At 41.4% G+C, this 13,214-nt stretch overlaps 1 protein-coding gene across 1 annotated transcript in view; it reads right to left on the bottom strand.

Annotated features, from left to right (window-relative positions):
- Nucleotides 1-811: 811 nt before the first annotated feature.
- The window catches only part of LOC124619899 (kiSS-1 receptor-like), a 466,753-nt gene continuing 454,350 nt past the window's right edge, over nt 812-13,214 (bottom strand). The window contains exon 2 of the mRNA XM_047146533.1: nt 812-894. Within this exon, the coding sequence (XP_047002489.1) occupies nt 868-894 (27 nt within the window). The 3' untranslated portion in view covers nt 812-867. The remainder of the gene's footprint in view (nt 895-13,214) is intronic.

The following is a 13,214-nucleotide window of genomic DNA, read 5'->3' as shown; positions in this document are numbered from 1 at the left end:
TATGGAAGTGAAACATGGACGATAAATAGTTTGGACAAGAAGAGAATAGAAGCTTTCGAAATGTGGTGCTACAGAAGAATGCTGGAGATAAGGTGGGTAGATCACGTAACTAATGAGGAGGTACTGAATAGGATTGGGGAGAAGAGAAGTTTGTGGCACAACTTGACTAGAAGAAGGGATCGGTTGGTAGGACATGTCCTGAGGCATCAAGGGATCACAAATTTAGCATTGGAGGGCAGCGTGGAGGGTAAAAATCGTAGAGGGAGACCAAGAGATGAATACACTAAGCAGATTCAGAAGGATGTAGGTTGCAGTAGGTACTGGGAGATGAAGAAGCTTGCACAGGATAGAGTAGCATGGAGAGCTGCATCAAACCAGTCTCAGGACTGAAGACCACAACAACAACAACATGTAGTTGCTAAGATCAACAAGTGAGGTAGTGAAACACACTCTTTGACTCTTTCCAATGCGTTACTTCTTTGTCTACAAACATTACGATAGTTAGTGTATTTCGAAATTCTTCGGGACAAAATGTAGAGAAAACACATACAAACCTTTTTTATTGCCATAAACATTATCTCAATAATTGGAAGTGTGCGATGTGCATCCTCTCATTGCGGGCTATGTATGAGACCACAAAGGCCTCATTTCCCTTATACTGAAGGCTATGACTCCTTTCATGTTAGTTTCGTTACAGAAAAGTCAACTTACGGCACTGAACTTGTCTGATTTCTACTGCAAGAGACAATCAGTAGGTATATTAATCATGCAAAGAAGTTATCACCAACCTGTTAAGTAGAATGAGCAGAAAGCACCTTCAGCACTTGCAGTGGCTGGCAGATTCACCTAAAGCCCGCCGCGCTCATTCTAGAGTTGCGGCAACACGCGACTCACCTGGAACACAAAGGGGCCCAAATCAGTGTGACAAACAAGGAAACGTGCCTCTGACATGGTGATCGCATAGCGGCTGCTTTTCTGCACTGGTGGTGAATCTTTGTTCTTTACAATTATTTATTCCTAGTCACATTCAAAAAGCTATAATCGACCGTGATTTATCCCTTGTTTACACTTTTTATTTACCTCAGACATCCAAGCTGCTGTTAATTATTTTATTTATTTTCTCACACTTGATTATTTCTTAATTTAAGTAAATGTAAAAGCAGTACGTAAAATTCCGCCTGATCTAGACTTTTTTATTGTACTACAATTAGTATCAAACATAAATGCCTATCTTCTTATGATATCTGAAGGAAACACACAAGCAAAATTGTGCACATGTGTCTCATTATCTAAAAACAACATCGACATTCTTAGTTCAACATAAAACACAGTATTATAAGTCAAATAACACCCAATACAAAAACCAGTCTACTACATGCAATACATTGAACAGATCCGTATAACAGAACTTCAAACAGATCGATGTTCATGTCAACAAACATCATGTTGAAAGATGGCAATTAATCCATCGTCCATGTGATTTTGCTGTTTTATTAAGTTGTGGAGAGTCTTATCTCTGCACATGTTTTCTCATAATTCTAACACGCCAGGGAGGAAGATTACGCTAGAAATAGAAATGATTCATTTTTTGTCTCCATTTTAATTACGTTTGATATTCAGCATCCCTTGTACTTTTAGTTCAAATGGTGCAAATGGCTCTGAGCACTATGGGACTTAACTTCTGAGATCATCAGTCCCCTAGAACTTAGAACTACTTAAACCTAACTAACCTAACGACATCACACACACCCATGCCCGAGGCAGGATTCGAACCTGCGACCGTAGCGGTCGCGCGGTTCAGACTGTAGTGCCTAGAACCGCTCGGCCACACCGGCCGGCTGTTCTTTTAGTCACCTTTCCTAAACATGCACGGTTGCTAGAGTGTATAATTGTGGGTGTAAATGCAAACGCAGTCGCACTGGTAAATTCAGGTAGAATCTTTTGGTTCAGCTTTGCAGCAGGTCCTGGGAATTGCAGTTGAGTTTAAGTTTTCAAGACTGGCTTCTAACACCAGTTTGACGGGGCGGCTGTCGACCCTCATATTTTCTAATTCAGGGAGACGCCTGGTTCCACGAAAAAATTCGCCTTGTTGGTTGGTCAGTTCGATCCCTCACACCCTCCGACCCCCCGCCCTCCCGACCCCCTGCCCCCCCCCCCCCCCCCCCCTCTTCGCCGCTCCAAAAATTTCTTTCAGTCTTCGCCCACGGTACTTAGGTCTGACGAGTAAGATGTACCGCCTCTGTGCACACGTAGAAGTGATTTTTTTGGATGGAAGTTAGTTCAGATTTTCTTGTTAGGAAGTTCCTACAATTTTTTAAGTCATTTGTAACGACCATTATAGGGGTATCCTGAGTGAAAACTCAGGTCCTCTCCGTTTGTAAATAAAGAACACTGTCAATCATTTTCACAGACAAAGCCCTGCCTGGGATATTTCGCATACAGCTCTCAGCCTTTCCTGTTGTCAGAGCTCTTAGCCCTTCCTGTTGTCAGCAAACAGGGAAACCCTTTCAACAGCAGCCTCCAATAATATGGATATTTCCTTAGAAATCCGAGCATTATGTTGTTAATGCTAAGAGCTCTCTCTTTCTCTCTCTCCCTCTCTCTTCTCTCTCTCTCTCTTTCTCTCTCTCCCTCTCGCCTCTCTCTCTCTCTCTCTCTCTCGCAAACAAGAGAGATAATGCCTGTCCCATCTTGGCGAAACGAAATAGTTCATCCCCCCCTGAAAGCTCTTTTCCATCATAAACAAAATTCCTGCCTAGAATATATAACAAACACCTGCAAATCGTTGAACATTCTGGATTTTAACGGCAGCTTCAAAGACATTGCTGACACACCTGGATTCTGAGAGAAATGCTCTCTGAAAACCAAAACATGCCGGAAATGCTTACCTTGTGAACCATCCCATCCCAATCATGTCTAAGCTGGCAAACCTGGGCTTTCACATGTTACGATTTTGTATAAGCGTTCCTACGGATCCCGCCAAATTAGTGGATGGTGCTTGAGTATACGTTTAGCTCTGAGTAGATGGAACCCCAATATGCCCGCGAATGAATCATCGGCAACCTTCAGTGAAATCGAATTTTTCGATCGCTGTTATACAGATATTCGCACGACTTTGTCACATACCCTCAGATGGTTGTACGTAAATGTAATTTGTCCTACATATCGAAATCATGTTGTTATAGATCCCTAATATTCTTTTTCCATTCTTCTGTACATTAATCTTATCAGCAGTTTGGCTGCATGAGATATTAAAAACTGACTGTGCGATAGTTTTTGTGTCTCTCTCCTTTGACTGAAGGTCAGGTGGGGACCATGGCCGTTCACTATAGCAACAAAAATTAACACCCACAGTCGTCCTTAAGATGTTATTTATTGTGTAGCTACCAGTTTCGGCGTTTCAGTGCATCATCTTCAGGCCTTAGTTGATGCTGAAGGAGTTATCACGATCCATGTATACGATGCATCAGTGGCCAACATAACTGGTTTACGCAGACTATCTGTAACTGTGATGTGTCTCGATGGTTGGAGACACGATATCACAATTACAGATAGTCTGCGTAAACCAGTTACGTTGGACACTGATGCATCGTATGTATGGATCGTGATAACCCCCTCAGCACCAACTAAGGCTGAAGATGGAGCATTGAAGCGCCGAAACTGGTAACTACACAATAAATAGCATCGTAAGGACGGCTGTAGGTGTTTCATTTTCTTGCAATAATTGTGTGATGGGTTTCACACCTGTCTGCCCTTGCTATCTTCGGAATTGTGTAGTTGATATTTTCCCAAAAGTCTGATGATACGTTGCCAGTCTCATAGATTCCACAAACCAATTTGAATAGTCGTTTCGTCGTCTTTCCCCATAATGATTTTAGAAATTCCGACAGAATGTTATCTATCCTTTCGGCTTTACTTGTATGACATCTCTTATAGAGATCGTTTACCTTTTGACTCTAATACCGTATCCCTTTATCGACTCCAGTTTCTTCGTCTGTCACGCCATCAGACGTGTTCTCTCACAAATAGACTCCTTCACTGTTCTCTTTCCTCCTATTCGCTCTTTCCTCTGCGTTTAACAGTGGTATTCCTATTGTACTATTACCATCCTTACATTTTAACTTCACTGAAGGATCTTTTTGACCTTTCTATAAGCTGAGTCAGTTCTTCCGACGAACATTTCTTTTTACAGGGTGACAATGATTGGACTATATGAAAACAATGTAAATCAGTTACTAACTGCGGCGTGCACATACTTCATTCAACACGTAAACGTCACTACAGATATTCCGATTTTATGACATGTCGCCGTCATTGGTGATGATGTGGCGCAGACAAATAGTGAAATTCTGCATGAATCCGGCTGAAGTGTCGGAACATCGATGCTGTCGATGTCCTCCTGAATGGCTCTTTTCAGCTCACCAATGGTTTTGGGGTTATTGCTGAACACCTTGTCTTTAATGTAGTCACACAAAAAGCAGTCGCATGTGTTCAGATCCGGAGAAAATGGCAGCCAATCTAGATTCATACCAGTGGCCTTTGGGTACCCCAAAGCCAGAATGCGGTCCCCAACGTGCTCCTCCATGACATCAAACACTCTCCTGCTTTGATGGGTCGTGCTCCGTGTTGCTTGAACCACGTCTTGTCGAAATCAGGCTCACTTTGGATAACGGGGATGAAATCATTTTCCAAAACCTTCAGGTACCGTTCGGTAGTCATCGTGTCATCGAGGAATATCGCACCGATTATTCCGTGACTGGACATTGCACACCAAACAGTCACCCGTTGAGGCTGAAGAGACTTCTCGATCATGAAATTTGGATTCTCAGTCCCTCAAACGCGCCAATTTTGCTTACTGACGAACCCATCCAAATGAAAATGGGCTTCGTCGCTACACCATACCATACATGCGCTTACTAAATCCCATCATGCCCCGCGGCCAACCGTGCAGTTTGAACGTCCTAACGCAAACCGCTCAGAAGTTATGACGATTTTATTTCACATAGTTCATAATTGTCACCCTGTAGATATCTTCACATTTTTTCCTGCAACCATATCGCCATGGCTGCCCTGCACTTCCTATTTATATCGTTCATAAGGTACTCCAGCCGTACGAACATTCAATCAGTTCCTCTAACAGTTCCTTGATCGACTGAGGTATAACCGCTAATTTTCTCATTGCAGTCACTTCACTCCTCTATGATCGCTGCACCAGATTTATGTTTGTTAATGGCCAAGGAAGCGTTATTGCTACACCTTTATTTTTACAATAAATGCCACACACAGGAGTTCGAAAATATCCTGTTATTCCAGACCAGCGTCATCTTTTGTTTCTTCTTGCCTGTCTATACACCTGTAGCTGAGTGCATATTTGTGTTCGGATGGACCACGTCAAATTTTGTGTTGTGAAAGCATGGCATGGCAAGACTCTTCTGACCGCTATGTCTGCTTCCGATTTGCATGTTCTCACCTGTCTATACGCATGGGGCTGATTACATGGTTGTGTTCAGATGGATCATGCGACTCTTTGTGATGTGAAAGAATTTCATGACCAGGCTTCTCTGACGGCTATGTGGCAGCCCAGCTGACATCTCACTCAGCTACCGGCACTGGCGATATAAACACCGTTGACCCCCAGTACGTCTGACCACATATGTGCGTAAGCGCGCGTTTAGTGTCCACAGTGTTTGCTATAGCATTTTAGCAATGCGCAGGGTGCCCTCTTTTTGCTGCTGTTTTTATACAGTAGATTTCTTATGATCTTCAGCACCTTGTATCGGATGTAGGCGAGGTTTATTACGATCTGCAGATGTTTGGAGTACATTATTTCACGATATTTGCGGTGTGTTTTGGATCTTCATATGACCTGTAGGTGAAGTTTTTCACGATTTTTCTGCATATGATTTTTCGATCGATCTACACTGCAACGATCTGTAACAGCGTAATTACTTAATTAGGACACATTTTTGCTGTGTTTTTGGATCTTTATACGGTTTTTGCTATATTTTTGGATGTGTAGCTGTACATATGATTCTTTTTAACTAATCTAGTTGGTGACCTGCATGTAATCATGGAATTTGCGCCCTCCTGAACTTTTCATGGCAATGTAGAGCTGTGTTGTGAAGACACAAGAAAATTCTTCCAGCAAGATAACACCTAAGAATGATTAAAGCAGGAAACAACTAACTACTGTCCATCCATACCAAAAGCTCAGAGTGGACTTAGTGCTTTCACAATTTTTCATGTAGTGCAGTGGATAGAAGGGAAGACAGGTGTGGGAAGTTGCGGGAAGGCTGGGGAGGGGGATAGGGAGGAAGGGAGGGGGAAAATTCATGACATCATCTTTTGATGTCACCAGGTGATGAAATATCAGCTGATGCCAATTTGGATCGGCGATCTTGAATAAATTTGGCAGCAATGCTTCGAATTTGCTCTACTGTCAAAATGGATTCATCACTTCGAACCGGAAACAAAAAGGCAATCCATGGAGTGACAACATACCACCTCTCCTCCAAAGAGAAACTATAAAGCCGCACCATCAGCCAGTAAAGTCGGTGCCACTGTTTTCTGGGACTGGGAAGGGGATATTCTGTATGATGTACGCCCTCATAGTGCAAATATCAACTCTGAGGTATATTGCACTGCCCTCAGGAAACTTAAGAAAGGACTTCAACGTGTTCGTCGCCACAAAAATGTAAACAAACTTATCCTTCTCCATGACAGTGGAAGGTCTCACACAAGACTACATAACCGAAAGGAGCTCATAAAACTTCAGTGGACTGTTCTTCCTACTGCTTTCTACTTCCGTCTGTTTGGCCTAATGAAGATTGCACTCCTTCGGGTGCAGTGTGTGGATGATAAGGAGATTACTGGTGCAGCAGGACGTTGGCTCAGACATTGTCCAGTAGAGTGGTACCATGGGTGAACACAGACCTTCCAAGATGGCATAAAGCGGCAGCATTGAACGGAGATTATATGGAAAAGTAGTTTTTTGCAGCCTAAAGAGTGGGGAATAACATGGTGTATTGGAATCCTGAATAAAACCAACATACTTACAGAAAAAAAAGTGTTACATTACTTATTGCATCCCTCTTGTATCGTGATGATTTCACCATTGGAAAACGACTTAGGATTAGCCCCTAACGTATCTCTGACAAGAGCCTTCCAAGGAGAAATTGACCATGAAAAAAGGATTTAATTTCCGGGGAACGGATACAATTCTTCGAGTTGGATAGTGGAACATTCAAATTTGAAAAAGAAAATACAATCTAGATACTGTGAGAGTCAGTGAAGTAAAATAGGAAGAAGTTCAGTGTTTCTGGTTAGATGAATATCGACAATAGCAGAAAATGGTAAAACGGAAATAGGTTTTGCAACGAATAGGAAAGTAGGGAAGAGAGTGAGTTACTCTAAACAGTCCAGTGATAAGCTTGTGCTCACGCGATTCGGCAGCAAACCAACGCCAACAAAAATAGTTCAGGTATACAAGCCGACGTCACAAATAGATGATCACACTGATAGAGAAAGTATATGAGGATACTGAAGATGTAATTCAGTACGTAAAAGGAGAAGTAAATCTAATGATAATGGGAGATTGTAACTCTGTAGTATAAGAAGGAACGGAAGACAGAGTCAAGGGGCAGTAAGGGCTAGACAGCAAGAATGAGAGAGAAGCAGCACTAATCACGCGATAAACTTCAGACAGTATTAGTGAACAGACCATTCGAAAATCGCAAGCGGACGTGGTATATCTGATACAGGCCTCGATAGAGGCAATATATGTCAGGGAAAAAGAGAGATTCCGAAATCAGATATTGCATTGTAAGGAGCAGGTATACGAGTAGACACGGATCATCATTTAGTAACGATGAAGAGGAGAGAGAGTGTTCAGGCAATCATCCGGAAGAATCAGTGCGCAAATAAGGTGGATAGGTGGTATTGTGGAATGTTGAGACACAATTAATGTTCTATGAGCCTGCAAATACTGCGGTTATTTTTACCACAGCAGTTCAGCTGAAGAGGAAAGGTCTCCTCAAAAATGGGCAATCGGGCAGGCACACTTAGGTACGGGGAAGGTAGCTGTGATGATACCTTAGGTAACAGAAGATATACTGGTCGAAGGTAATACAGGAATCCATTCACGAAGGTCACTTAGGAAAGACAGGTAACATATACAAGTACAAGAAGCATGAGGAAACGATACGAACGAAGGACCGAGAAGGAAGTGCAGGAATAAGAAAGGTTGTGAGGCACGAATGTAGTCGCCTCTACTGTTCAATCTATACATCGAAGAAGCAATGACGAAAATAAGACATAAATTCAGGAATGAAATTAAAATTCTGGATGAAAGAATGTCAATAATATGATTTGATTATGACATTGCTATTCTCAGTGAAAGAGAATATAAATTACAGGATCTGTTGAAGGGAAAGAACAGTCTAATGGGTAGAGAATATCAATCGACAGTAAACTGTAGAAAGACAAAAATTATGAAGACTAGCAGAAATAATATTGCCAATAGATTTAATACCAAAACTGCTGACCACAGTGTAGATGAAGTTGAGATATTCTGCTACTTGCAAGCAAAATAACAAATGACAGTCGAAGAACGAGTACATAAAAAGCAAACTATCACAGGCAAAAAGGTCTTCCTGGGTAATAGAAGTCTAATAATATAAATGATAGGCCAAAATGTGAGTAAGAAATTTCCGATAATGGACAGATGGAGCAGTGCATTAGTGGATCATGTTATACCAGAAAAGAAGAAAATCGAAGTGTTTGAAATGTGGTGGTACAGGATGATGTCGGAAATTTAGGTGGACTGACAAGGTATGAGTATTTTCGCCGCAGAATTGGGGAAAAAACAGACATATGAGAAACATTGAGAAGAAGAAGGGACAGGATGATAATAAAAGTTTTAAGACATCAGGAGTAACTTCTATGACACTAGAGGGAGTTGCAGAGATTAAAAACTGTAGAGGAAGACAGAGGGTAGAATACGTACAACAAATAACTGAGGACGTACGAAGAGGTTAGCGCAGGAGAGGAAATTTTGTTGGGCTGCATCAGATCAGTCACAACACAAAAAATTGTACGTCCATAGGAAACTGGACAATATCACTGTCGTGCACTGGCTGTAGTGTGAAAATCAGTCCCAATAAGAGACTAGCAGTTCTGCTCGCTACCAATCTCAAGTTCCCCAACTGCCAGATAAGAGTTGGTGAAAACGACTTGAGACTTATTAGAACGCCTTGGACTTATTATATACAAGAGATTCTTTTGGAGATGGCACATAGCCACTGCGGTCGGCGTCAATAGTGGCCTATTTTATCAATTGTACCCACTCTTTAAGAGTTTTAATAAATTAATGTGTGTCGTAACGTCAGCAAGCGAATTATTCTGAAGCTGTACTTAACTCATGTCGCTGTACTGAATGTATCTGTGAATGATTTTCGATTATCCTCTGTTTTAAGAGAAAATAAGGAATATAGCCTCCGACTTCTTGTCACTCTGTTGTCTTGCAGAATGTAAGCACGCCATTTTCTCGCTATTCGTAATTTTGTAATTAATTATAGAAGCAGTTACCTTGGGATACGTTCTTAATTGTTGAAACATACACCACTACAATTTACTAATTATACATAAAACCTCTTCTGTCTTCAGTTCTTAATAACGTTGAGAAGCAATTCGTTTGGTGACGTGTAGATTGCACGCCGTCGCAGGCACAATTTCATTCTTCATAAGTCGAAACTTGCAAACTAAATTTCTCGTCAAGAAGTCCGATTACTGCTTTATTTTCTGTTGCATTACATTTCATATTATCACCATCCGCCATCACCAAGCTTTCGTACTCCTCAGTAAGAGCTTGGCACCTGACTACAAAAGAAAAATTGACACTGCAGTCGTACTGTGGTCACTGTACTGTATCCCACTTCCAAACAATAGGTATTCGAAAGAATTAAGTACAAGCATTTCATTTCATCCATTCTTTAGAGGTACACATCAAAGATTGACGTACCATTAGACGACGCAAAACTGACAATCTATCGCACCATCATACTTCTAGCTAACTTGTGATTCGGAATTGTGCTGAGTGGCCGCCGGCACTCATCCGAAACGACTGCAAACGCCTCAAAATATTTCCGGTTATAACAAATGCTGCCCGCTGTACTCTCAAGTCCACCAGTCTATCAAATTATTGAGAGAAAATGTATTAAATGTCATATAAAAAACAATAATCTCACAAATTCACTAGGCCATTGACACTGTACTACACAGGCGGCTTGTTGAAAAATTTCGTGCTTATAGAATATCGTCTTAGTTATGTGACTAGATTCTCATTTCCTAACAGAGAGGTCACAGTTCGCAGAAACTGACGGAAAGACATCGAGTGAAATAGAAGTGATTTCTGCCGCTCCCCAAGGTAGTCTTATAGTCCCTCCACTGTTCCTTGTCTATATAAACGATTTAGGAGACAACCTGAAAAGCCGTCTTGGGTTGTTTGCAGATGATTCTGTAGTTTATCTTCTAGTAAACTCATCAGAAGATCAAAAAAATGCAAAACACATTTAGAAAGGATATCTGAGAGGTGCTAAAGTTGGAAATTGACACTAAATTATCAAACGTGCGAGGTCATCCACATGAGTGCTAAAAGGTATCGGTTGAACTTCGGTTCAGTTTAAACTAAAGGCCGTAAATTCAACTAAATAACTAGGAATTGCAATTACGACCAATTTAAATGGGAAAAAACACGTGGAAAATCTTGTGGGGAGCAAACCAAAGACTGGGTTTTATTGGCAGAACACTTAGAAAATGGAACAGATCTACTAAAGAGACTGCGCTTGTCCGTCCTCTTTTGTAGTACTGCTGCGCGGTCTGGGATCCGTACCAGATAGGATTAATGGAGTACATTAAGAAAGTTCAACGAAGAGCAGAACGTTTTATATTATCACGAAATAGGGGAAAGGGTGTCACGAACATGATAAAGCATTTGGGGTGGACACCATTAAAACAAAAGCGTGTGTCGTTGCGCCGGAATCTGCTCACGAAATTTCAACCACCAACTTTCGCCACCGAACGCGAAAATATTTTGTTGACGATCATCATAATAAAATAAAGAAAATCAGACCTTGCACGGAAAGATATAGGTGTTATTTTTTCCGCGCGCTGTTCGAGAGTGGAATAATAGAGAATTATTGTGAAGATGGTTCTATGAACCATCTGCCAGGTACTTATGTGTGATCTGACGGGTCACCATGTAGATGTAGACGTAGAAGAACCCTCAAAAGACGATAGATAAGCCTAATACTACATTTCATGGCGCCACACAACCGCATTCCAGGTTGATAGGACACATATGGAGTCTTCAAGGAATGGATATTTGGGTAATGGATCAAAGTGTAGGAAATACTGGAGGGAAACTGACGCTTGACTATACTAAAAAAGTTTGGTTAGTTGTAGGTTAATTATCCAGAGAGAAAGAGGCAAAGGACGAAATTCTGTGGAGAGATGCATGAAGCAGCCTTACTTGTTAGAAATGAAGACAGCTGCCACAAAATTTTCAGTTAAGTACTTCAGACTATATTGGAACAGGAGCGAGATATAGCCTGTAAGGTAGCAGTGACTAAGCCGACGAGAAAGGCTTCTGCCGCAGCGACAGGGCAATGGGATTGGGGAATGTTTCTGCCCTGTGTTGGCCCGCCTGTCACGGTGCTAGATGCAGGCAGGAAAACGGATGATGGAGAGCTGGGAATAGGGCTGTCGCTAGCTCTGCCTTCTCACACCTGTGGCCTGCAGGGAATAACTCAAGACGACGTCTCGGGAGAGCAGAACGATATTTACTCTCACACCCGTCCGTATACGTGATAAATGTCGCCTTAGGCCTCCTTCGGCCTTTCCGCTGGTGGTCTACTGTTTTTCTCACCAAGACACATACACGGCTGCTGTGGAATACAAGTACTTCACCTTCGGAGGAAACCTCACGCGCGTGGGTCCATGGAGCATATGTGGAAAACTTCGCTGTTAGTTCATTCAAGGTTAACAGTTCTCTTGACGCGAAAGGTAGTGTCCATTGTTGCCAGTTTAAATCTACCTGATCGTAATCCGTCCATACTGCTCTACTTTTCATGAACTAATACAAACTCTTTTTCATACTGTGCCTACTACTCGTGTTGACTAATTATGTTACATGTCTTTCTAGCTATCGTTCCATATGTTAAGTCTTTGTATAAACATGTATTGAATGCCTGGTTAGACTTAATAGAAGGCCACATGGCACTAATATTCCCAGGATAAACAAGTAAAGCTCCATCATACGATCCGCTCAATTTCGCGAGTAGTCAAGTCTCGAAGAGACGCCTGTCCACATCGTCGCTGACGCATCGTCGCTGACGCTCTATTATGCCATAACAATTCCTTTATTTGTGCAGATCATTTAGCAGTATTTTTATAGCACTATATCGATAGAGTCTATGACTCATACCTAAAAATGTCCTATCTCACATTTTTGGTAAAAATGTGCTCCCGTGGTTTGTATTGCTCCTGGGATAGATGCATCATACTGTGCTAAACAAACCTCTTTCCAGAAATTCGTGTTGACATAAGACGCCGACAGTATTTTAATTCATTTCTGATAGCACTCTTTTTCTGAAGAAGAGGCAGTTTACTTCAGTGTTAACTATGCTAAGAACGATAAAATTACAGCCAATATGGTGAATACGGATATTAACTGATGGCAGCCGAATTTCTACGAGAAAGGCAATTTCAAGGGAAGAGGAAATGAACGTCAATTAAAGGTAGCACTCAGTCCTGCTGGTAATTCAGAACACATCCCAGCTGATGTAACACTGACTGGTTAAATACTCACTGCATTGTTAACAACTAATAATTTTTTTCTAACGCTTTATATCTGTTTGTCTGTTTTTAAAAGGATAAACCCTTAAATATGAAGCTCACAAAAAGCAGATTTCTGAAGTCATTGTTAAAATGATCTTACTACACACGATTTTGAACCTTTAACCTTTTTGCCTACTAAATATAAAAGAGATATAAAGAGTGATGAGCGGAAAACAATGATACAGTCTTTCAATTAGCAGTTACTGACGACGACAGATTGCACTGCATTGTCACCCTGCATTGCCCATCTCCTACTTTTGGGGATGGACCCAGTAAATAGTTACATTGATCCCAAGCATAGATATATTTTGTTGTTAACA

This window comes from Schistocerca americana, chromosome 6 (assembly GCF_021461395.2).
Source record: "Schistocerca americana isolate TAMUIC-IGC-003095 chromosome 6, iqSchAmer2.1, whole genome shotgun sequence".
NCBI classification, from domain to species: Eukaryota; Metazoa; Arthropoda; class Insecta; order Orthoptera; family Acrididae; genus Schistocerca; species Schistocerca americana.
This window is presented reverse-complemented; position numbering and strand designations above follow the sequence as displayed.